The sequence below is a fragment of the Fukomys damarensis genome, unplaced genomic scaffold (genome assembly GCF_012274545.1).
Source record: "Fukomys damarensis isolate Sample0158 unplaced genomic scaffold, DMR_v1.0_HiC HiC_scaffold_12, whole genome shotgun sequence".
Classification (NCBI taxonomy): Eukaryota; Metazoa; Chordata; class Mammalia; order Rodentia; family Bathyergidae; genus Fukomys; species Fukomys damarensis.
The window spans coordinates 36,487,843-36,512,820 of NW_022900924.1; the positions used below are offsets into that span (position 1 = coordinate 36,487,843).

At 34.7% G+C, this 24,978-nt stretch overlaps 1 protein-coding gene across 5 annotated transcripts in view; it reads left to right on the forward strand.

Moving 5' to 3' along the window:
* Positions 1–24,978, forward strand: part of Naaladl2 (N-acetylated alpha-linked acidic dipeptidase like 2) — an 853,454-nt gene that overhangs the window by 789,117 nt on the left and 39,359 nt on the right. For all 5 annotated transcript variants that reach the window (XM_010632423.3, XM_010632422.2, XM_010632426.2 and 2 more), the window contains one exon: positions 17,243–17,336. In XM_010632423.3, coding sequence (XP_010630725.1) covers positions 17,243–17,336 — 94 coding nt within the window. The remainder of the gene's footprint in view (positions 1–17,242; positions 17,337–24,978) is intronic.

Consider the following 24,978-nt stretch of genomic DNA (forward strand, 5'->3'; position numbering starts at 1 on the left):
AAATAAAAAAAAGAATATTCTTGAAGTGTAATTCCAGTAACATTAAATAAGCTAATATATACGTGCTTCCTGCTAGAGTATGACATGCAGGTTTATGTTGTTTGAACTATGTAAAAATCTACACATTTCCTAGATTGGTGAAGTAACTGGTAACTATCATGCCTGAGTGTAACAAGTAAAATCTGCTTTATAAAAATATTTCTGAATGTTTTCTTGATGATTTTCTTTTTTTATTTAGTTTTTTCTTTTTATTGAGTTTATTGGCACATTCTAGCTATGCAGTAGTTCCATTCATTACTGGGATCCTGTACCTTTACATGCCCGGTCTTGGTGCTCATTTTTTCCCTTGTCCCTGCTCTCCCTTCACCCCCTCCCCATTTTCTCTCTCTCTCTTTCTGTCACTCTCTCTGTCTCTCTTCCCCAATCTCACTGTCTCTGTCTCTCCGCCCTCTAAGTCTCTGTCTCTCTCTGTCCCTCTCTTGTCTCTCTGTCTCTGTCTCTCTTCTGTCTCTGTCTCTCTTCTGCCTCTCTCTCCCCCCACTCTCTCTCTTTCCCTCTCTCTTTCCCTCTCTGTTTCTCTCTCCCGTCTCTCCTCCCCCACCGTACATTTAAATCAGATCTCACTCAGTTGCCAATGCGAGACTCAAATTATGATCTTCCTCTTTGTTCTGTTTCTGGTTTTGAGCACAGATCAGGTCATGTCACATTGCTCTTGAGCTCTAGCTTCCTATTGCATCTACAATAAACAGCTGGTACCCTAAAGATCTAGGATGATCTGATCTTCAGACTCTGACTACTGTCTTTAGTCCATTCAGCTTACGCAAACAATCATAAACAAGGTGACTTACAAAAAACATAAATTGATGTCTTAATTCTAGAGCTAGAGATTCCACTTTCAAGGCATTGGCAGATTCAGTGTCTGTTGGGGGCTGTTTTCTGGTTCACATTGGGTGGCCTGTTCTGTACTCATAATTGAAGAGAGCACCCCAACAGTATCTTTTTCGAGTACACTAATTCTAATTGCGGGGCTCCATATCATGTTTTAACCACCTCCCAAAAGCCTAATTTCACGGGAAGTTTGAATTACAGCATATGAATTTTAGGAGGACTCAGCTGTCTAGACCATAGCACTCTCTCAATCATTTTTATTTCTTAGAAACACATTTATATGCATATAAATCTTTCTGTGTCTCAAAGAAATAAAAATGATTGAGAGGCTACTATGCTTGTGTTCTCCTAAAATTCATAAGTGATACAATGCAATATTAGAAATAAGAGATGAAATTCATTCACGTGAAAACCTTATACAACCATAAATTATTATATAAGAAATGAACACATTCAACAATTCAATCACATTAATCCTAAAATAATCTATGCTATAAAAATTTTTGGAAAGTATTGATGGGGAAAGAATTATTAGAAACAATAAAGAATTGACTATGATAAAATTAATAGAAAAGTAGAAAAAGAATCGTATGGTAACTCTAGAAATAAACAACATAAACAGTAAAATAAAAAACTCAGCTAATGGGAAGTGGGGATATTTCCTAGGTTTAATCTTCAGCACCTCAATAAACCAATGGATGATTAAAAAATTATATACATATATATAGTATATTTTAAGGACCTTGCTGTGTTATATAGTTGGGAGATGAGTACAGGTATTAACTTTAGTCTGTTTTAGTCAACTTATCATCTCTAAAATAAAGTGTATCATCAAAAATTAAAACATAAAAATAGAACATAAAACTCTTAAATACATGAGTTTTATATAGAAAGAATAGATCTCAGAAAAAGCAAACTCAATGAAGCTAATAGATTTTACAAGGACAAAAAGAAGAAAAGGGATAACTCATTTTCTATAAAATAAAAGAATAAATACAAATATATCTGTAGTTATAATATCTACAAATAGGGTAAAGCAATGGCAAATTTTTTCTTACTGAATTTTTGAACTTTTCAGGAAAGTAGCTATGTGCTAATTTTAAGTTTTTCAAAATATCATGAAACAGAATACCTCAAAGTAAAGAGAATGAAAACAAAAAGGTCTCAGACAAATATTTCCAAAGAAAATTGGTGTGGCAAATTAGCATCGGACAAAGTAGACTTCAAGGCTAAGCTCAAACCTAGATGCTTATCTAATTAGAAGATTGTCTCATGAAAGTGTAAACATAATAATCAGGAAGATGTATGATTTCTGGATACTTACCACCAACCAATGTACATGTAAAATAAAAACGAAGCACATTATATGAAGGAATTTATACATCGACAGTTACAGGATTTTTATATACTTTTCTCAGAAACTGTTAAGTCAAAAATTACCTAAAGTACAGAGAGTTTAGAGATTATTGGTATGGAAAAGAGCTGGGACAGGAGGTAGGGTAAATTATAAGAATCTACCTAGATGAGACACACTGATTTCTTATGAGGGCTTTGAGTTACTTCTAGAGAAATTAGAACACAATGAACTCTGGGGTATTTTTATTTTTATTTATTTTAAAAAATTATTTCCTGGTATCGAGGGTTGAACTCAGGAACTTGTGCTTGCAAGTCGGGCATGGCACCACTGAACGAAATCTCCAGCCCCTGTAATATTTTTGATGCATTATAATAGGTTGCCAGGATAATAAAAGGGGGGGATATTTTATAGCCTCGCATCATTTGTCTATTTTTTATGTTTATGGTGTGCTTGCTAAATCTTCCACTATTATTTCATGTTTTCATTATGTGTATTCACACATACAATCAATTTAGATTCTACTTCTAACATTTTTGGGGGTATTAAAGCAACATATTAAGAGATATAATGCCTTAGTCCCACTTCTGGTTTTGTGTCTAAACAGCTTTGTGATGTTTGGAAAGTCATTTCAATTTTCAACCCCTATTTTCTTATCTATAAGTTGAGTAACGGGATCAGACAGCTAAGATTTCTTTCATCATTTTCTACTCAATAAGTTTATGCAAAATATCTGGCCTTTTGAGAATTAGTTTTGGTATAGATGTACATTTAAACTATATATTTTATGAGAGTATATTATATAGTAATTAATTTTTCATTAGAATGATAAGATGTCTTATTTATTCCATGAATGTTATAGTATAGAACCAAAGTAAAGGTAAAATTCCTTTTTAACCTTTTAGGTAAAATCTGCCTAAATAAATGAGGTAGATCATGACTCCAGAATGTGTCCCCAAACTATGGAATCTCTGTCACTTTTTAAAAAAGACATTGTTAGAACTTTATCAGATGTGAAAGGAAAAATAATATAAGCATTTCCCTAAACATCTTGGTGCTATTTTCTACTAAATGATATTTTAAATGGAAAAACCTATATTTTTCTTACTTGATACATTTTTCTATTTAAAAAAATTCCTGAATTATTTGATAAGCTTTTAGAATTGTTTTTATTGCTTTTTTCTCATCTTCATATGCCTTGTCTTATTCATTTTATGTGCTTTTTTATAAACCTATTAAGATATGTCATGCATATTTACATCTTAGAGACATTCAGCAGAAAATGTGATAAAGTACTTTCAGATATATGTAACTCAGTATATATCAATTACCACACAAACATCCTTTATTGGATTTTTATGTCTGAAATAATGTAAACAGTACTGGTTTCTAAGATCTGATCTCTCAAACACTTTCATCAGATTCATCAGGAAGTTTATTATAAAATGGCGAATTTGAAGGTTTTCCTACAGATTAGCTGACTTCTATTCTTATGTGTCCATATCTGTGAGACATACCTGGGAATGTGCATTTTAATGACTTTCACAGGTGTTCCTGGTGTAAATGGTCCGCCAATCACCCCAACATTTTCTAGTCTGCAGCACAAAGAGCAGAGTGTTGACTCTAACCTACCATAGCATTCACAGCTGGCTCCAAACCACATCAGTACCAAGATTACTTAATACAGCTTGGCAGGTTTGCTGGTAAGGTTAAATTAACTTGGGTATGCGTGCTTCCAGTGTAAAGTCTGGCACATGGTGGCTTTTTAATCACCACTTCCTTTCTTCTCCTCTCCACTGGAGCATGAGGAAACCATAGATGTACTGTATTACCTTTTCATTGGAATAGTGCAGCAGTTTTTTTGTAAAGAATGAGGAGCTATGAGCGATGGACAGAAATAAGACTTGTGTCTCTGACCATTTAGAAATACAAAGATCACATAGACTTCAGAGAACAAAGGAAGCAGGACTGCAGAAGCTGGTAGACACGTTTTCCCCCTGCTTCTTACCACCTAGAGACAGGTTTTGCCTGAGCCCCAAGTAGAAGAGCTTGCTCACTTTCCAGCATCTGTACACAGCAGATGTTTCAGAAACGTGAAATTTGTCAGTTTGCAGTTGGTTAAGATCCACTTCAGGCTCTAGAAAATATGCACACTATTATGCTCTTTAAATAGCTCAATACCTTTGTTATTAGATTGAGTCCCTCAATACACTCAGGGCCACTCAATAACCAATCGTACTAAAACTTCAAAATGATACTGTGGGTGGGTTTTAGAGTAATGTCTTGATGCCACAAAAGTGTAAGGTCTTAAAGAAGCAAAGGTGGCCTTATGTGGTGCCGCACCCCTATAATCCCAGCCCTTGAGATGCTAAGGCAAAAGGATCATGAGATGGAGCTTAAGGTCAGCCTGGATTACATAGTGAGTTCAAGGGCCGTCTGGACTACTTTGTGAGATCCTGTCTCATAAAACAAAAAAAAAATAAAAAAGAAAGAAAAGAAAAGAACCCCTTAAAACAACAACAAATGTGCATAAGCTTTCAAGGATTAAATCTATCCATAAATGGAAAGTGGTTGGGCTTTCAACAATTTACATTCGTGTAGTATAACTTTTGGTAATGAGGGTCACATAGGAACATGAATTTCCAGTTATGAGATAAAGTGAAGATATGACAACAGTCCTATGTTCTCCTTTGCAAAGCAGGATTTCCTTAAGCCTGTTGCGTGGAATGGCTTAATCTCTGTTCTAGGTAATTCGTTAGTAATATCATAACTCAGGTTTACCAAAATATTTTTGACTAGTAAACTTGACAAGCAAAGAGATACCTTACAATGTAGTTGCCGTCTCTAACTTTATTTTTCTTTGCTCCTTTAAAAAAAGAAATCCTCCTTCCATTGGAACTGATTCAGTGGTTGGAATCAGAATTGTCCTCGCCTGTTCCTCTTATGAAGAGTGCTGCTCTGAACTCTCCACGTTTCTAAGTTTTATCCTTTTTCAAGGTCCAACAAAAGTGAAATTTTCTCCATGAAATTCCTTGGGCTATTTGTTGTCATAGTAACCACTGTTTTCCTACTCATTTGACTCTTTTATGTACCATTTTATATGCTCATTTTGTCTGTTTTTGCTAATATCTTAGTTCCAACTAGTAAGCCTCTTTACTGTAAGAAATGCTTCATATTTTAGCCTAAAAGCCTTGAAATAGTAGATGCTTAGGAGCATTTAATCAAGATAAATATCTCTAAGATAAAGTGATCTAATGAAATTACAGGATCTTATCACACTAGTTAATTGGTTAACTAGTTAAACGTTCTTAAATTATTTTTGGCTTTTCTGTGGACCATTTGGGGGGGATGTTTCAGAAGCAGAGTCCTGTCTGTTACCAAGCAACATGTGAAAAAAGAAAAGAAATCTTAGAAATTCTAGAGCTTAACAATGTGCTCTGTTTGTGCAGTTCCTTATTTACATGCATACATTTTAGACTCAACTGAACAATAGCTTGTATTTCAGAGAAAGGTGCTATAAGAAACTTGTCATGAATACAATCACATGTCAAGAATCTAAAGCCTTTTTTATTTTTTTACACTATTTAAAAAATGTCAAGTCTCACTCTGTAGGAAGCAGCCTATAACAACATTTATTGCATCTGTAGCTAGAAAGGAAACTGCATTAACAATGTAATTGCATACAGTAAGGGTCACATATACTTTGAACATTATTTAAAGTCCCTCTAGGTAAAAGCAGCAAACTTAAAAGAACAATCTATTTTTGTTTGCATTCTTATATTTCCATCCTTATTGCTTTTTTGTTTCTATAATATAAAATCATGATGTCATTTTTCACTGTAAATATTTTCCTTAAGAAGTGGAAAAATATGGGGCTGGAGATTTAGCACAGTGGCTCTGTGGCTGCCTTGCAAGTGGAAGGTCCTCAATTCTATCCTGGGTACTGGAAAAAAAAAGTGGAAAATATTATGAATAATTTTTACCAAAACAAAATTTCACTAGATACCCGAGTATATGACAGAAGCTTATTATTTGTTGGTTTCAGCTAGGAAATAGAGAGAGAAATAATATTAATAGTTTTTATCAAAATGTTTAATCAATTTATAATTGACTATGATTGAATCCTTTATGAAGAAATGCCATCTTTGTCATTTACTAAAACATTGTTTCATTAAATTCTCATTTTTAATGTACAGATACCTAATATTATGCTTTATATTATGTTCTCTATGTAAGTTATGTATAAGAAATCATAGGTCTTTTCTGTCTTGCTGCATTATATACACTTGATGTATGTTGCTTTAGCATTATTAGAAATAGCTAAATCTACTTACTAATTTATTTGTCTATGATTAATTGATTTGGATGATTTATTAAGTATAAGATTTAATAAATATACAATGATTCTTTTAAAAAGGAACAACCTTTACAATGTTGCCATGCCATATCTTTTGTGATACTCAACTGTAGAAAACTTGATTTCTGCCAGTGATAATGATGTGGGGGTGAAAATGTGATTTTCTTTTAGAGAGAATTTTCAAAAAATATATGCTAGCTAACCAATGAAATACATTTTTAAAAATCTTTCTTGTCCTGTAAAAAGACATAAAATTCATCTAAGCAACCTTCTAATGACCTGATCTGAGAGGATGTGCTGTATACTCAGTGTACTTCTGATTCTTTCCTGCGTGATGTGAAACTTATCACAGTGTCTTCTTCACAGAAAAAAAATTCTTAATACAGCCTTTGCTGATCCTCCAAATAAGTGAAGACTCCTGTCTACCTTTCTACAGCACCCTGTAGCATTTAATTATTTTATAATGACAGTCAGTATCTGTCTCTTCTCAAGAGGAAGGCTTCTTGTGAATACTTAACATAGTTCTGAGCTTATAGCTGGTGCCTGATAAATATTTCAGTAACACTTGAAACGCTTTCATGCAGTATGAATATAATATATATGAACGGGTAATCACTGAAAGCCATTTGGTAAATGTTCACATTAGCTTGTAGAAATTCCTGCACCTTTTTCAAACAACCTAAAATAGGAATAATACTAACTACTAAGGCAGATAAATACCAACCACTATGCCTACAAACTACCCTCCTCTTTTATTACCCCACTCTTCCAGTTGTATTTGATACTGATTTAGTCATTGCTATTTATTACAATAAAATGAGAAAAATTCTTTATTTACTTAGGTATCTTAGAGAATCGTTTTACTTCACAAAAGCTTTAACTCGTTTTTCTGAACATAGGATATCAGAATCTGCAAATACAAATATTAACATTGGCAAATATGAAAAGTTACCATCCTAATAGATTATCTTGCTTGAGTCTTTATTTTGAATAACTCTGATGGATGTCAGCCCCTCATTATTCCTTAGAATCATAATATGGGTGACCAAAATATATGATGAATGTGTAAAATTTTAGAAATTTATCACAGTAAAAGGCACATTGCCATTAATCCCCTTCACTCCCCTAATATTCCCTCTCACTTTTGATACACTTATCTCATTTTCTTGCCACTTTCTTAAGCAGTTCCGGAAGTCCTCTTTCATGAATGTCTTAACGAGGTGCCACCAAAAATACAATGATGCTGCTGTGGTGTGCCGTCCAAATGCAGCAGGCAAAACTTAATCACAGTAAAAGATACACGACATGTATCTTTTTTGTCTTTTAATTTGAACATTCATTCTATTTCTGAACACAGTCTGCATGTTCAGGTTTGGTAAATTCTGTCTCAGTATCCCCTAGTATTCCTAAATTGTTCGTATTAAGGAAGAAACTGGAAAACAAAGAAAAAGATGCTTTTTGGTGTTGTAATTAAGAGGCCAGAGTCCAAATTACCATGTATGAGCTAAGTAGCCTTTTGAGGTTTACTTAGTTGAGCAACCCTCTATTTTCTCATCTGCAAAATAGAATAAAGCTATTTTAAAGATTAAATGAATTCATGGGAAGAATTTAGAATAATGCTTTGCACATGGAAAGAGCTAAATAAATGTTAGTTTCTGTTATCACTATTATTAATGTGCTGTTGAAGTTAGTTATAAGTGAAATAAAATGAAAATACTTAAATTTTAATTTGTCAGTCGGCCTTGACAGAATGCTGCTAGACATAGTGAAAAAGAAATGTTGATGTCTTAAAGCTTCTTTTTCAAGTACACTAAGAAATTGCTAACTGGGTTCCCTCTCCAGGTAATACTTGACTAGCATTGGATGCACCTATGATCCAAAATCATATGAAAGATTATTAAAAATGTCAATTCATTAATTTGAGTGATTGTTTCCAAGTTGATAAGTTTCATCTGCTACAATTTAATAACATGGATAATGGCACTCACTGAAAGAGGGAAGATATTTAAAAAATGAAACAAAAAAAAGACCAGTTAAATTTCTGTGGTCTGAGAATAGAAAATAAGCATTTTATTATAGTAAGAGATTTCCAAATATGAAGCTTTGATCTGTAACCTGAGGCTTTCTTCAATCATGGGAAGTTGCCATTGCAAAAGATAGTCCAGAAGGATTAAAAATTAACCTCACCATGTCGTAACCTTAATGCATTGCCTCACAGGAGTAAGTGGATCAATACCCTGCTTCCTTTCCCTTGGGATTGAAAAATTCGGAGGCATCTGTTTTCTACTGGCTCTCAGGTTTCCTGCAGAAATATTTATCTCTAGCCATCCCCAGTAATAGATAACTTAACAAGATGCCTTCCCTCAATCTACCTCTCTTCTTTCCTCACCCCACTAGCCTTACCTTTCAATGAATTGCTTCTAATTTACTCAGATTTTATATCAGTCTCTGTCTGGGGGGGTTATGGCTTATGTCCAATCACCTCATGCATTCACTGGTGGGGACTTGGGGAGGTGATTAGATCGTGTGGTCCTGATACTCATCACTGACAACTTCATACCTAAATGTGTTGTTAGGAGGCAGAGTCCGATACACCTAGGTGGGTGCATCTCCCTTCCTGACTCTCCCTTCACACTCTGCTTCCCCCCACCACCCATGCTGGGACATCTCTCCTTGCTCTCCCCCACCACACCCCTCTGCCGCACTGCCCTGCCTTGGAGCCAGCGGACAATGGACTGAAACCTACAAACTGTGATCCCAAATGACCCTGTCTTCCTTTAACTTGCAGATGTTGTGTATTGTATCACAGTAACAAGGGAAGTGACTAAGGTGAGGGAAATTCCAGGTTGTGTGGTCAGAGATGTTACTCAGAGGGAGCAGAGACTGAAAAGAAGAATTAGAATTGGCTAGTTTGTGTTCCTCATCATTAGATTTTTGACAACAAAGGCTGTCTTTATTAATGCCTTGAAATTGACCTGGGTTACTGCATATGCCCTTTATCAGTTTAGTGGACAAATTAAAGGCTCATCTCTTTCATAATCAAATCAAATTTCTGTTATTTTGTTGTTCTGTATTTATTTCTCATCAAGCCTAAGTGATCCAAAGAGCCTTTATACACAAATCTGTCAGATATAGCAATTCTCCAGTGAAAGGAGGCGTCAGCTTTCAAGTCGAGTGGCCCAGAATCTTTGCACAGGATTGGCAACTGTAGGTGACACAGTGGAGGTTGAAACAATAATTCTTCTTTGCACTAGAGAAGATATGTTGCTCTCTCTTCCAGAGATAGATATCCACAACTATAGATGTTTCACTGATGAGATACTCATTTGCCATCATTTGCTAACCTAGTACTTAGCTCACATACTTTCTCTGTGGCAGGACCATGGATAGGTCACAAGAATTCCTTCTGAATTTCACAAATTTAAGGATTTGATATTCCATATATTTTTCTAGGTCAAAACCATTCTTCAAATGAATTATCCTCTTAGAGACTTTGAAATCCTTCAGTGATTTTGAGATCCTTTGTTAGAAGGTAACTTTATTTGAGAGGACCTCCATCCACAAATTGATGCTAGGAGTTTTAAAAGTTTAATAAAGATATGATTGTGCATGGTACTATTTCTTTCCTGAGATCTTTGGGATGCCATGAAAATTTAGCCCCCCCGCCCACTATTGGCCTCCACAAAGGTAAGTAATGTAAGCAAGATCTTTGGCTTGACCTCCTAAACATCACATCACAATCTTTCTGTGAAAACAAACTTCACGGCATCTGTTGGTAAGAACAGAAACTCTCATCCAAGTACCCAAAAGTCTCCATTTCAACATGCAACTCTTACCTGACAGTTCTTAAGGCTAAGGGAGCATATGTGGCATTTAAACCTTTGCTTACTTGATTTCATGATGTTTCATCATGGGTATCTCTTTTGATTGTGTGGGTTAATTATATGTTCTTGGACAGTTTTCTTGTCAAGTAATTTTTTCTTAAGTAAACTTATGAGATCATAGGTGTTTAAGTATTGAACATTACCAACATTCTTATAGGCCAAGGAGAGTGACAGAAAGGAAGTTTCACAATGTTTTTTTTTAAAATAAACATTTTGGATAAGTAACTGCATAGCTGTCATGATAATGTGGAGAAAGAATTAGAGATACTTAGATCAACTAGGAGCTTTGTGGACTATTCCAGATAATAGGCAGCGACAATCTTAAAGCTGAATTCTGGCCATGTTACAAGTTCATGGATTTTGTGTAACACCATGAGTTCTCATTTTGCTTGGGAAACAGGTTGAGAGTGTCAGCAGTACATCTTACCCTCTCGCTAGTGATACAGTAATTTTGGAAAGGAACCATGAGGACTAGGAGGCTACCTCTTGCTCTGCTCATCTGGAAGGAGATCCCTAGTATCCTTGACTCTGAAGAGCCGGCCCAAAGTTTGTTAATTACATGACATTTGAGGCTAAATTAGAGACTTTCTACTATGAAGTAACATAAATCAGAATCAGGTCACTTCAAGATAAAAGCCAGGCCACCATGTTCCACAAAGTTCTGTTATGAAGACTTTCACCAGGCCATAATTTACAAGACAATACCGTTGCTCTGAAGAGAATGGAAAGGACTCCCTTCAGATTACTGAATCATGACCTTATGCATTGGTTGAATTTTAGGTTTTCTGACTCCTTGCTCCACTAAGACATGCAAATTTATTTTCCACTCACCAAGAATTACACTGGATTTCACATGCTTTTCTAAAAGTCTGTGCTTCTTCCTATCCTCAAGGGCATCATTCATTCTATTCTCCTAGGTTGAATACCTTTCCCATGTTGCACTTTAGTATGTGCTAATGATTTAATTACATGACTAATTAAGGTAGGCTCCGATATGGTGCATGATAAGAAACAAAATATTGATGTTGTGAGAACTAAGCTTAATTGTCAACTTGATTGGTTTTGGAGCTGCTAAGCACATTTCTGGGTGTATCTTTATCTCGTTGTGGTTTCTGATCTCTGGCTTCTTCCTTGCTGCTGCTGTTTTACTGCTCTGCTTTCCAGCTATGGCAAACTAAACATCAATGATGTGCCACGAGCCTCTTCCATGATGTTCCTGCCTTGAGCCAGCCGACCATGGACCAGGTCCTCTGAAACCTTGATTAAAAGTAAACCTTTCCTCCATTAATTTGTGTGTGTCAGGTATTTGGTCCAAGCAGCAGAAAGCTGACTAAGCCACAGCTTAACATTTTAAGTTAATATTGTGATGTTAAATTATATTTTAAGTTTTGTAAAAATGGTATGATTTGAGTCTTTGGCTAAAGTGTGGTACCCTGCTCTATCTCATAGCAAGTAATGATGCCTCAGAAAAGCTCAATAGATACTTGTAGGATGATTCATAATTTATCTACTTTTTTTTTTTTTTTTTTTTTTTTTTTTTTTATTGTTTGTGGGTGTTTTTATATTTTTTTTCTTTTTTTTTTTTTTTTTTTTTTTTTTTGGTGCTGGGGATCGAACCAGGTCCTTGTGCTTGGGAGGCAGACGGCGGAACTACTGAGCTAAATCCCCAGCCCTTTATCTACTCAGTGTCATAATGTATCATACCATGCCCTAGTGATCCAGTCTCTCTCAACATTTTTCTCAGACTAACCTATAAAATCCGGTGTTATGACCATCTCACAGCATCGACTTGTACAGTAGGTCTCTACAGCATTTTAAATTTGACTAAAGACATAAAAAAAAATCCCACAATGATAGTTTAACTTATAGCTTATATAAAAGATATGAAGTCTGCTTACTTTAATCTGGATTTATAAAAATGGAACAAACCACAAACTCTGAGTTTGTCTACCTGCAACTAAAAAGAAATTACACGTTGGAGCCATGCCATTGGTACTGGTTACTAAACCAATCTATGCCCACTATTTTCTGATTAACTAATAAATCCATTCAAAGCATTTATTAGGAGTATGGTCACATTTATTAGGAGTATAAAGAACAATGAGCTACTATACCTAGGGCAGAAAAAATGCTTTGTGCTCTAGATATTCACAACATAAGAAATATATTCTTTTTTTTCTCTTTCAGATTGCCCTAATGAATATAAAATTTTTTTGACAAAGTCAGAGGATATAAGGCCACATTATCGTATAAGGTCACAAGGAAACAGATTATTATTATTTACTAAGTTTAAGAAAAAAGTATAAATGATTGTATGTGAAAGTATATATATAAACATATTATATATGTGTGTGTGTGTGTGTGTGTGTGTGTAATTTCCCAGTGAAATCATATTGCTTCTTAAATACTCTTGTATTCTTAAACACAAGAGAATTATTTCACATTGAAAAACTAAAATTTTATATGGGGTAACTATAGTCTGCCTTTATTGACCTGAAAATCTAGATGGCTGTATAGTTTCTGTCTTTGACTATCTATTTTTTTGTAATGTGAATGAAACCACTAACCCCAGGGACAACTCTAGGGACATTTAGTGAGAGAAGAAAACCTTTTGCAAGTTGTATTTATTGGTGCATTTTATAGTTTTGATCTGATCTTTTGTCAGTTAAAATTAGTTATGCAGAAAAAAGGGTTTCCTTTTGGCATGTTCTTCCATGAATTTGATCTTTTCACTGCATATTGTTGCTCCTTCTGTTTTCCTTCATTCTCTGATTCTCTTCCTCCATGCTAGTACTTTCCCTTCTGCTTTCTTATCACCTCTTACTTTTCATGCTTTAACTCAACATACAGGAAGCATGCAATACTTGTCTGAGTCTGGTTCATTTGGCATATGATCCTCACTTCCATTTGTTTTATTTACTGCAAGTGACATGATTTCATTCTTCTTTGTGGCTGAATAATACTCCAGTGTGTATATGTACCACATTTTCTTCATCCATTCCTCCCCTGATGGTCCTTGAGGCTATTCTTATAGTTTAACTATTGTGAATTGGGCCAAAATAATCTTTATAGTACACTTAACTTTAATTGTTTTGGGCAAATACCAAGGAGTGGCGTAGGTGCATCAAATAGTAGGTCTACTTTTAGTTTTTATATTGCCTTTTATATTAATTTATATTCATATTTTAAAGTATTTTTAGTTTTATACAACATGTTTTCTTTAAAATTTATTCCTTATCTTATGAACATGAGTAAGATTGTCTTAGAGAAGTGGAGAAGCAAGGATACAAGAGTCCTAAGGCAGATTGTATACTTATAGATTCGTAATGGAATTGCACAGATTTTGGATCATGTCTTTGCTAATGTTACATGCTATGGTGTCTTTGTCCATTTTATGATGTCATAACAGAGCACTGCAGGCTGAATAGTTTATGAACAATAGAAGCTTTTTCAACTTACAATTCCAAGGCCTGGATGTAAAGTGTAAAGGTAGAGCATCTGGTGAAGGCCTTTTTACTAGGTCATAGCATGATAAAGAGCACTGCCAGGCGAGAGAGAACCCAAAAGCATGCAACACTGGGTCTCTGTTTCTCCTTTTATAGTCAATAATTCCTTTGTGAAGGTCTAGTATCATGAACAGATCTAACCCTAATTACTTCAAAGGCTTCTCAAATACTACTATCACTATATGAATTGGAGGTTTAGTTTTCCCACACAAGTATGCAGAAGAAAATTTCCAACAGGACCTTATTAGGACAAAAATATCAACGATTTTGAGGCTGAGATTATATATTGCAGTTCCTCGAAAATATTTCAAGGAATATAGATTTTTTTAATCAGAAAATACTATAGTATAGTAGAAAGAACAGTGGACAAGAAGTAAAGGATTTAGAGCATAGCTTTAGTTCCTTTTGAAAAGCCAACAGACTTCCTAGATTCTAACAATGCTTAGTGTGATAAAAATATGGAGAATGTTTAATTAAAAAATATTACAGGAAAAAGCGTATTGCTACCGTCTGCATCAGAATAATTCTCTAGCTTCCGATACATGTGTGCCACTTGTCTTGGTACTTTCAGCAGCAGTTCTAGGAATCTTCTTTTGTTTATCTTTAGTGGCGCTGTTGTAGCTGCCTTGATATCTTGAATTGATTCACACCATCACTTTTCATGGTCCCTTTGACTTTGGGAAATACCCATTTCCTCTGAATAAGATGGATGAAGATGCACTGTGGTGTTTTCATGAATCTATCTTCCTGTTAAATGGCACTGGGTGGGTGCAGCCTTCACTGTATGTTTTATCCCACCTCTGAAAGGCAATCACGAGAGAACTTACAGAACTGTTTCGGATATTCACAAAAATGTCATCCTGTATTCAATGCAAGGAGGAGTATTTTGAGGAGTTAAATGGCAATGTGTCTTCCACTATTACCATGTTTTAAAATTTTAATATTTGTCATATATTTTGATCACCCCTTGTAAATTTCACATTACAATAACAACAAAGCCTAGAACTTCAAATCAGTAAGGCTCAGGGATGTGTCTTGACCAAGTTACCTAATTTTTCTGAGCCTCAGTTTCATTATTTATAATATGGATATAACAATACCTGCCTTGCTAAACTGTTGTGAGAATTAAAAAGAAATGATATTTGAAAATTTCTGAGGAGCATCTCATATCTAGTAGGAGCTCAATAAATTTTGATTATTGCTAATTTAGTTTTACCAATATTTTAGCTCTTAGTGAAGCTCATTCTCCATGTTTTAAACGTGGTGCGTTAATTCCCGCACCATAGACTCTAGAGTTGTCATTGTAATGAAATGTGTTAGGTAGGTGTAATGAATTTTGAAAAGAATGAGGCTGCACTATCAAGGTAAGAAAAAGTTGTTCTGGTGTTTCTGAGGAAGACTGTGTTCCAGAATAGGTATGACACTCAGTGTGGCTCATTTCTGCTCACAATATGGCTAGGGGTACACAAATCTCCCTCTTGCTTATGAAGCTACAAATATAGCTGATTTAGTCTGAGCATTCCATCATGGGCCAGGTGCCTCGAAAGTAGCACTCTTTATGCCAACTTCTTTATGAAAGAAATAGCAAGGTGGTTGGTTTATATTCCAGCTGCTGAAGCTGCCAAATGATGCTTAAAAAGGGAAAAAAAGAAAGAGCAAAACAGCATTCTCCAGCAGTACACAAAGTCCCCTTTGTCCTACCTCCCCCTTCTTTCATTTTAATCTTTTGTAATGTGTGGTTTCCACATTCCAAAAGTGTCAACAAAACATGTCTGTTCTGTAGTTTCTATTATCCAGTGCAAATTGGAAGAAAGAAACCATACACTTCTTAATCTTCTTTAAAAATTCCTTTTTACAAACAATTTATTTCCAAATATCACGGTTCCTTGCATGACTTGGATACTGTAGGTGCAGCGGGAGGAGGATCCATATCATTCTACTGCAGACAGTGCTCTTTTCCTGAAACACAGCATGATCGGAGCAGGCAGTTTCCCAGGATATTTATAATCGCTACACTGGGGATAAAACTTTGCAAGGATCCTATAGGCATTGGGGAAGAATTGGTTGCTATATTTGTGAGGAAAATACCTAAAGGAATAAACTAGTATAAAAGGTAGTTCTTTTTCTTCTTTGTTTGTAAAATATATACTTTTCCAAGTATATGGAAGAAGATCAAGTTGAACTGTGTTTAATCATGACATGAATTATGCAAACAGTTGGGAATACAATTTTCAATATGAAATGGAATTTGGTTCTTGTTGAGGAGACAGATTTAGATATCTAAAATCATAATTTCCTTGTATGTTATGTTTTTATGTGTGTGCTATCTTGAGTTATTTTACTGATTTCCCTGTGTAGCTGCATAGGCAATATTTTCATTCACTAATCGCATTTTACAATACATTAATATTATCAATGCAGCTACATTTCCCTGTGTGCTGGACTCAGGTTACAAGAGATATAGGAATATCTGTTAAGCTCAGATAAATGTTAAATACCTCTTATGAGAGAGAGGGACAGATAACAGTGGCATTTGCTGCCAACCTTCAGGTCCTTTGAGATGTGTTGAGTCAATTAAGCAGATGCTTGTTCAGCTGTAGACGTAGGTTGGTTTTCAAATACAGTTTTCGATTGGGATGGTGGGGGTTGTGCATGAATGAAAACTCTAGGTGTGAGCTTCCAGGATGCCATTTTTCTCTTTATTTTAAAATTTTAACTTAAACAAGGATCTGACAGATGTATAAAGGGTATTAGTTTTGATAAATTTTGGAAAAGTAAGTAGGAATAAAGCATTTTAGTACTTAAAACATTAATGGATATTTTGGATTCAATTATATTTTCAACGACATAGATTAATCATTAATTGTGTCTAGAATTTTACTTCACCCAACAACCAGACATTGAATGTTAGTTGTTCCTCACAACTGTTTCTCTGATCATGTTCTAAACAGTCATATAATTAATTGATTTAATTTCTACTTACTAATTAATAATGGAAGATATTTCTTAATACTCTAAAAAATAAACAGAATATTGTATTTCTTTATACTGTTCTGAGACATGAAAAGATAATGAAACCTTTTTCTTTATAGAAAAATAAAATAAGGGGTTTAATAGAAAAAAAGGTTTTCAAAAATTATGCTTTTTCCTCCATGTTTTTGCTACTCTGGATATAAAAGGTATGTGAAATAATAAAAAGCAAGCAAGAACTCTTTATTACCAAATGCTAGTAATTTTTTTCTTTTTCTTTCAGCTCTCAGGAGAAATGATTTTGCAAATTGCCAACGAACCAGTTCTGCCCTTTAATGCTCTCGATATAGCTTTAGAAGTTCAAAACAGCCTTAAAGGTAATTTTTCTTTAAATTATAGTAATTTTATCAAATGAGAATTGCTCAACTAATTTTCAAGAAGGTATAGATGACGCCATTTTCTGTCTTACTAGCTATGGCAATGCTGTGTCTCCTTTTCTCTCCATGGTCATGGGAAGGGCCTGGAAGAATTTAGCTTCCATCTTAACAAAAATGAGATGTTCTTGTATGTACACAAAGGCAAAATATCAGAGTTTCAAACATGGCACACCTACTTTCCTTTATCAAATTAATTTATAATGGTACATTTCTGTTGTTATTTACAAGTTCCATATTAAAGAATAAAATTCAGGGATTTAGTTGCCTTTTCAACATTTTACCTACAACCCAGGCAGTTCAAACAAGACTGAGAAAGAACTTTTTCCTTTGGGATTGGTCTGTATGAGGGACAGGCCCCATTCTATTTGATTAAAATGTTGGCTCAGGTCAAAAATGATATGGAGGCAACCAGACATTTATTTTCATACTCTCTGTTTTAGTCCCTTCATATTTGAATACATTATTTTCTGCAGAATTCTTACCTTACCCTAATAATTCTTTTTACTTCCTCTTTATCTGCATATAAATCTCTCAATTATGCTCTTATTTATGTTCATTAAATAAACAGAAAGAGCGATATTGTGATTAAGTATTAAAATCTTTGGATTCACACATCTTCCTATCTGATTTTTAATGAGTCATTTTAAACAACTTCTCAATACAAAAGCCACTATTTTAGCTATAGTGCTGAAGGAGCAATCCTTTGAAAATAGATCATTCAAAAGAGCCAAATATTATTAGTAACTAGAAATTCAATGTTGTTGTTTTTTAAAATTTTAATTTCCCATGCTGCTTCTTACTTAGAGAATTCTCCCACGAATTCTCCCACAATTATTTTTTTTTCCTTTAAGTGATTCCTAAAACTTTCATTACTGTGATTAAAAAAAACAAAACAAAACATAATTTAGGGAAGGATTGAGATGTTTAGTGCTATTATCACACAAAGCTAAAAATTTCCCCCAAAGTCTCCTTGTTCTGCGAGGGAGATTTTGGAAGGTGACTCCCTCATGGGGGCAGTGTTATGGTTGTCAGTTGATTACGCTATTGATGAGTTCGTAGTGCTTTTAGGAGTGGGTCCTGGTTGGAGTACATGGGTTACTTGCTCATGTGTTTGGAGGGCATATCTTTCCCTCGGGTTCTCTCTTCCCCTCTCAGTTTCCTGGCTTTCCTCAGTTTCCTAGCTGCTATGTGTTGAGCAGATCACCAGCCTTTCCTGCTGTCATGACCTGAACCCCATGAAATCATGAGCCAAAATAATCCACCCCTCCTTTAAATCCTAGGTGTCAGATATTTTGTTTCAATGATAAAATTTGACTAAAACAAGTGCTATTTCTTCCCATAAAAAAATGTCCTCATTGTATATGTTAGTCTGTGTAAAGTTGCCTCTTTCCTATTTTCCTACTTCCTATAGTTACTTTTCCTACTTAGTGCAGCTACCTATAGAAGTTACTCTGTTCCCCACTTCAAATTTGTTATCTATAGAATATTTTGAGTTTAGAAACTGGGTAGCCAAGCATGACATTTTGGAAAATAAGAACAAAGAAGATATAAATAATAGACCAATAGTTATGTGAATAATAAAGAATCTTCTTGCAAGATTTTTTTTCCAACATCTATATTATTTATATTGTAGATTGTTTTTTATCTTCTTTAGTTCTCATTTTCATATGTAGAAAAAAATTGGTATTTCTCTAATGTTTCAAACTTGCAAAGATCTAAAGGAGGTTATTATTTATATTATGTGAATGTCTATCTATAAAGGAACAGATGGAAGGAAGCCTCAAAGAGTATACTTTAAAATAGCAACATTATAAAATAGGCTTATAAATGATAAGTAAGTTACTTGAGTCCAAACTTTTTTTAACAATAAGTGGTTTATATCCTTGTAATGAACACATAAAGTTATATTTTAAAAGACAAAAATAGAAACAAAGACAGCAAAACAAAAGCACTAACAATAATATTTAAATACTAAATTATATTATTTTTAACAACTGAGTTTATTCATAAAAATCCATAGCTAGTCACAATATCTCAGCATTATAACTGTTATATGAACATTTTAAGCTATGGAAGTTGCTAGTGCAGCCCAAAGATAACCTATTGCTAATTGTTATTATTATATTATTAATGTTACTAATGTTATTTAGGATCCCTTAAAATATATCAACTATAACCTTTATCCCCCAAAGTAAAATATGAACAAATATTTGCATGTAATCACTGTGGACTTCATAGGATCTCCTGAATTCATTTCAAAAATTAAAATGAACAAAACCCCCAAAGCACTAGCTAAATACATAAATAAAACACAATTAAAATCTCAGCTCTTAGACACATACATACATACACAGATTACCATGGTGAAGCAAAATTAACATAAATACAAGCAAATTGGAAATTAGCATTATGCTCAAACTGGTCCCTAATAAGAATCAATCTCTTTGGACCAAAATGGAAAATGAGTTTGCATTCTCAAAATAAGACTTTTAGGAAAACATGGAAGTTATATCCAGAGTACAGAGGAGAAATCTGACCTGGGATTATAAATCTGGGCATTGTCCTACATGAGACTGTTAGGAATAAAATGTAGGTTTAAAAGGTTTAACATTTCTGGGGTACTCCTAGATTTAGAAATTTGGGGAAAAGATGCAACCAGAGAAGGAAAGCATAAAGGGCTGGCCACAGAATGGGGGATCAAACAGATGAATGTGATATCTGGAAATCATGAGAACAAAGTCTTTCAAAGGGGAGAAGTGGTCAGCTTTCTCAAATGTTGCTATTCAAGAAATATGAGTCCTGAGAATTCGTTCCTGGATTTGACAATTTAGAAGCCATTTGTGATTGCAAAAATGCAATTTTAGTGGAATGACATAAGCAAAAGCCTAACTGGAGGGATTCAAAAGAGAAGAGGTGAGATAAATTGAGAACATGTATGGTAGTAGGTAAGAATTCTGGAGTCCAAACAGTTTCACCTGTTTTTATTTTGATGATAATGATCTAGTGGAGAGGCAAATGTATTCCCTAAAGAGAGGATGGGAAAATTGCTGGACTTGAGAAGTGGTAACGTAACGTCAGAGAATTTTGCCTTAGTTATGAATTAAATCTGCTAGGAGTACTATAACAAAATACCATATATTTGGTGGCTTACAAACAAAAGAAATTCATTTCTCATAATTCTGGCAGCTAGAAAGTCTATGATCCAGGCACAGCAGATCCAGTGTCTGTTTCCTAGCTCATATGTGGCTCTTGTTTTGCTACAACCACACATGGCAGAAGGAAAGAGAGAGCTCTCTTGGGCTACTGTCATAAAGGTATTACTTTTATTTTGGAGGCCTCTAGCTTTGTGACCTAAAAATCATTCAAAGACTGAAGTTCTTACCATCAGGGCCCTTGAGAGTTAGGACATTTCAACATATGAACTTCAGGTAAATCCAAGCACAAAGACCAAAACAGAAACAGTAATCCACACATTAAAATGAATAGAAAGGCATGATTGGTAAATGAAAAAGCCATGATGGCAGATGGGTAAGTGTTGTGGTGGGAGCTCTTGGCAAGTCTGTTTCAAGTGGAAAAGCAATAAAATAGTTGTGGGATCAAGGGTCCAAAAGAAATCTGTATTTAAATGTGACAACTCCACAAAATTATGCATTTCTTCCAAACTTTAGATTGGGATTCAGGAGTACAGATGAAAATTTTCCTTCCTAGGTTGATGTTTAAGACTCTTATAACAAAAGACAAATTAGCAAGGGTAAGTAAACTTTTACATAAGATTGTGTGACACAAGAGCCTTCAGAAGTGAAGCGCCAAAGAAATATTTTATAATTTTATGTTAAGTCTGATGAAGAGTAGAAAATCATTCTGAACTTCGACTGTAGTAAAAATGGGTCTAACCTAAAGATTATAATTGAGAAGAGCTCAGACAAGCCTCCTGGTTCAGATTCTTCTTTCTCTTCTTGAGAATAAGAATGTTCCTTCCTGGAAGTATAGGATGTGAATGTTTTATGACCAACTCCAGAGGAACATCAGAGAGTTTTTCTATGGGCTGCTTCAAGAAAAGAATGGGAGAAGATCAGTAAGACCTACTGTTTCCTCAGGTGGCATATTTTGGAGCAGTATGTCTGAATCCTGTAAGGGCACAGAGAAAACAGAATTGAGTTTAAACAGAAGCAGAGCTTTTCTAAGAGAAAACCATAAAGTACTTAAGATGAAGAAAACTGAGAGTATATGCAAAGGAGATTTTCTTGTGAAGGGTCAAAGTTATCACAGCTGGAATGGAAATCAAATGAGAATACGAGGAGAATGAGGTCAAGCAAAAGTGAAGGAAGACCAACAGACTTTGTGTCTTGATGAGGTTGAAGGATTAAGAGCCTGTGCGCTCAAAAGACAGGAAGGGAAGTCAGCAAATGAGATTGCTGAAAATGAGATGAGAGAGCAGAGATTTTGGTAATAATGTTATCTAGGACAATGTAGAGTCGGCAGTAACTATAGATAAGGAGACTAAAGGAAAGAGAGATAAGAATGTATCTATGGGGTTACTGAACATGTGAAAGGGGTCACGTAAGAAGGCGTGGGCATGAGTCAGGAGCTAAAATCTTCAAATAAGGAGGAATGACCTAGAATTGATTCATACTGTGCTTCTAGAGCAGGTGGGAAAGTAGAAGAAAAAGGATTAGGAAAAAAAACAAAAACAATCACAGCCTGAGAGGGTCAGGGTGGAAGCAGTGTCATTGGGAACAGCCAGGTTTCTGTTAAAGCAAAAAGTTAAGACATTCTGAGAACAAGCCGAGGTAATAATCATTTCTTTAAAATTTGTATTCGTGTGCATGTCATTCTAGGAAGAAAAGATAAAAGTAAAATGTAAACTTTTATTATTCTACCAAGATTTGTACTTTAGGCCAGGTACTACCATGTGTAAGTGAAACTCTCCCTAAAATCCAAGGTTCTCAGTTGGATAAGCCAGGAGTACTTTGGCTGCATTCTGTTATATATGAGTTGCTTTTCCTGTAGGTGAAGAACTTTTCATTCGTTGGCTATTTCTGTGTTTTGTTTTCTTTTTATGCGAAACTTTTGTGTATCTCTGTCACTTTTGCTCACAAGGATATAGTCAGACTTGAGATGTGTTCATATTAAAAACTCAAACCAAAGCAAAACAAAATATAACAAAGAATAGGCCAAAAAAAAAGTCCTGTACCCTATCTTGGTATAAATATTTGATCAAAGTAATGACTCTTCACCTTGAAACTATACATTTTTATATTTTCATCATCCTGACAATGTTATCATGGCCAAACATTATTTAAATATTTGTGAAATCATAGGCACCTGTTCTATAATGATTGCATTGTCTATAACCTTATTATTGAAATAGAATACTTTTAAGTGTTAATGAGTGAGTAATGGGCATAATTTATTAATACCTAAATAAATATTTCAATTTTACCTATAATACTAGATAATTTCGTTAGCTAAACAGTGTTAAGCATACAATCTTACCACTTAATACAAGCTTAAATTGTTGATATATTTTTTATTTTGTTATGACAGTTACCAGTGATTAGTCTTACATTTTAAATTACAGTTTTGAAAAAAATGACCTTCAAAGCTGAACTATAAAACACCGTTTCTCCTTACTGCAAACAGTATAAGTATGAAGGTCCCTGAAACCCAATTGCATTTTCAATGGCGTAATTTTTACCCTGTGACAACCGGCCATCTTGTTTATTTATGACACTAGTTTACACTAGCAGCCGACCATTCTTTACCATTCTCACAACCACCAGAAAGAAGGATAATTTACCAGTGAATAATTTGTTGGAGTTGATTTACTGTGTCACTCTTGAAAGCTCATTTTGACTGAGCGACCTTGGCTCTTAATATTTGGTCAATGCCAGACACATACTAGAAAATGAATATTTATACGTGGTTGTGATATATGGAGATGTAATGTAAATAGTGATAAGATAATTGATATACTTGAGATGTACTTGTGACAAAGAAAAGTATGTCAAACAAATGCATCTGAAAGGCAGTGGTACAAATTTACAGGGGTAGAGGGAGGTATCCAACAAAAGGTAAGTGCAGCCCACCCTGGAACCTGGAGACATAGTGAACCATGAGCACTTAATAATCTTACTCCCAGGGCCAGGGATTTAGCTCAGTGGTTCCGCTGCCTGCCCTACAAATGCAAGGACCCGAGTTTGATCCCGGGTACCAAAAAAAAAAAAAAAAATCTTACTCCTTTATGGATTCCCACTTTAGCCCCTATTCATTTACTATTATTATTATTGTTGTTGTTGGTGTTGTTGTTATATGCCAGGGATTGAACTCAGGATCTTGGCCTTGTGAGGCAGGCACGATGTCACTGAGTTAAATCCCCAGCCCGATTCATTTTATTTATTTATTTATTTTTGGTAGCGGGGATTGAACTTGGGTCTTTGCGCTTGCAAGGCAGGCCACCAAACCTCTGAGCTAAATCCCCAGCCCACTTAGCTTTGTTTTTTTTTCCCCCATTTATTTTTAATATATAAAACAGCATTTTAAAATAATGCACTCTTTTTTTGTTTAATATTTGGTATTGTTTTTCAGAATTCTGAACATTAATTACCTAGCATGACTGTAAAAGCTGCATATGACCAAATGAAGTAAAAGTAATTTTCAACTGATCTGGCTATGTGCATTTTTATTTAGTGCAAGTCAGACTCAGCAGGAAACATAATTTTGAACAATGTGGCTTGTTGCCATCTCCTCATTGTTTCACTAAATGTAAAATAGTTGTTGGCAGCGTTTTCTTCCTTTTCTTTAAATATCTGACAATACTGATTTAATCAGACTTTTTTCTTTTTTTATTAGCTCTGATAGTTCATTACTGTCAATCACTACATTTTAGAAGGAGGGAGAGTATTTGAAGGTGATGATGCCACTAAGACAAGCATTCTCTGTCCTGTTAAATTTGTAGTTTCAATTTTTAAGTGTCATTTGGTTCTTCTTCTACAATTGCAAGTTATCAAGATCTATCTAATGTGTTTAATTTCCTTTCTGGGTAATATAAAATGAATTTCCCAATTGGCAAAATTAAGTTATGCACTGTACAAATTGCATGATTCCAGTTCTCAGCCCATCTGTCTCCAATCTTTGTTTTAATTACCATCAATCCCCACTCTGCACTGGGCTACAGATAGTGAAGTATCAGTACCCTGGTGACCTAGTTCTGTGTCCTCCCTAAGAAGCCCAAGGTAATCTTTTTAAAATCCAAATAATTTCAAGAAAAACTTTTTGCTCCCATGGGAATTCTTCCTGGCAATTTGACTTCATCCAGTATTTCTGAAACTGACCTTTTTTTACGTGACAAGCTCTAAAGATTCTCTAAACTATATTTTACCTTGTTCACTCAAACTAATAAATTTGCAAAATGACTGTCCATCCATTGGGTACATATTTCTAAAAACAGGTTTTGTCCCAATCCTCCTTGTGTTTGGTATGAATTCTGATATTTAACCATACTGAACATTGCATTTCATTTATTGAAAATCCATCCTCAATCCAGAAGAAGAAGATTTCAAGCAGCTGGATCTGTAACAAT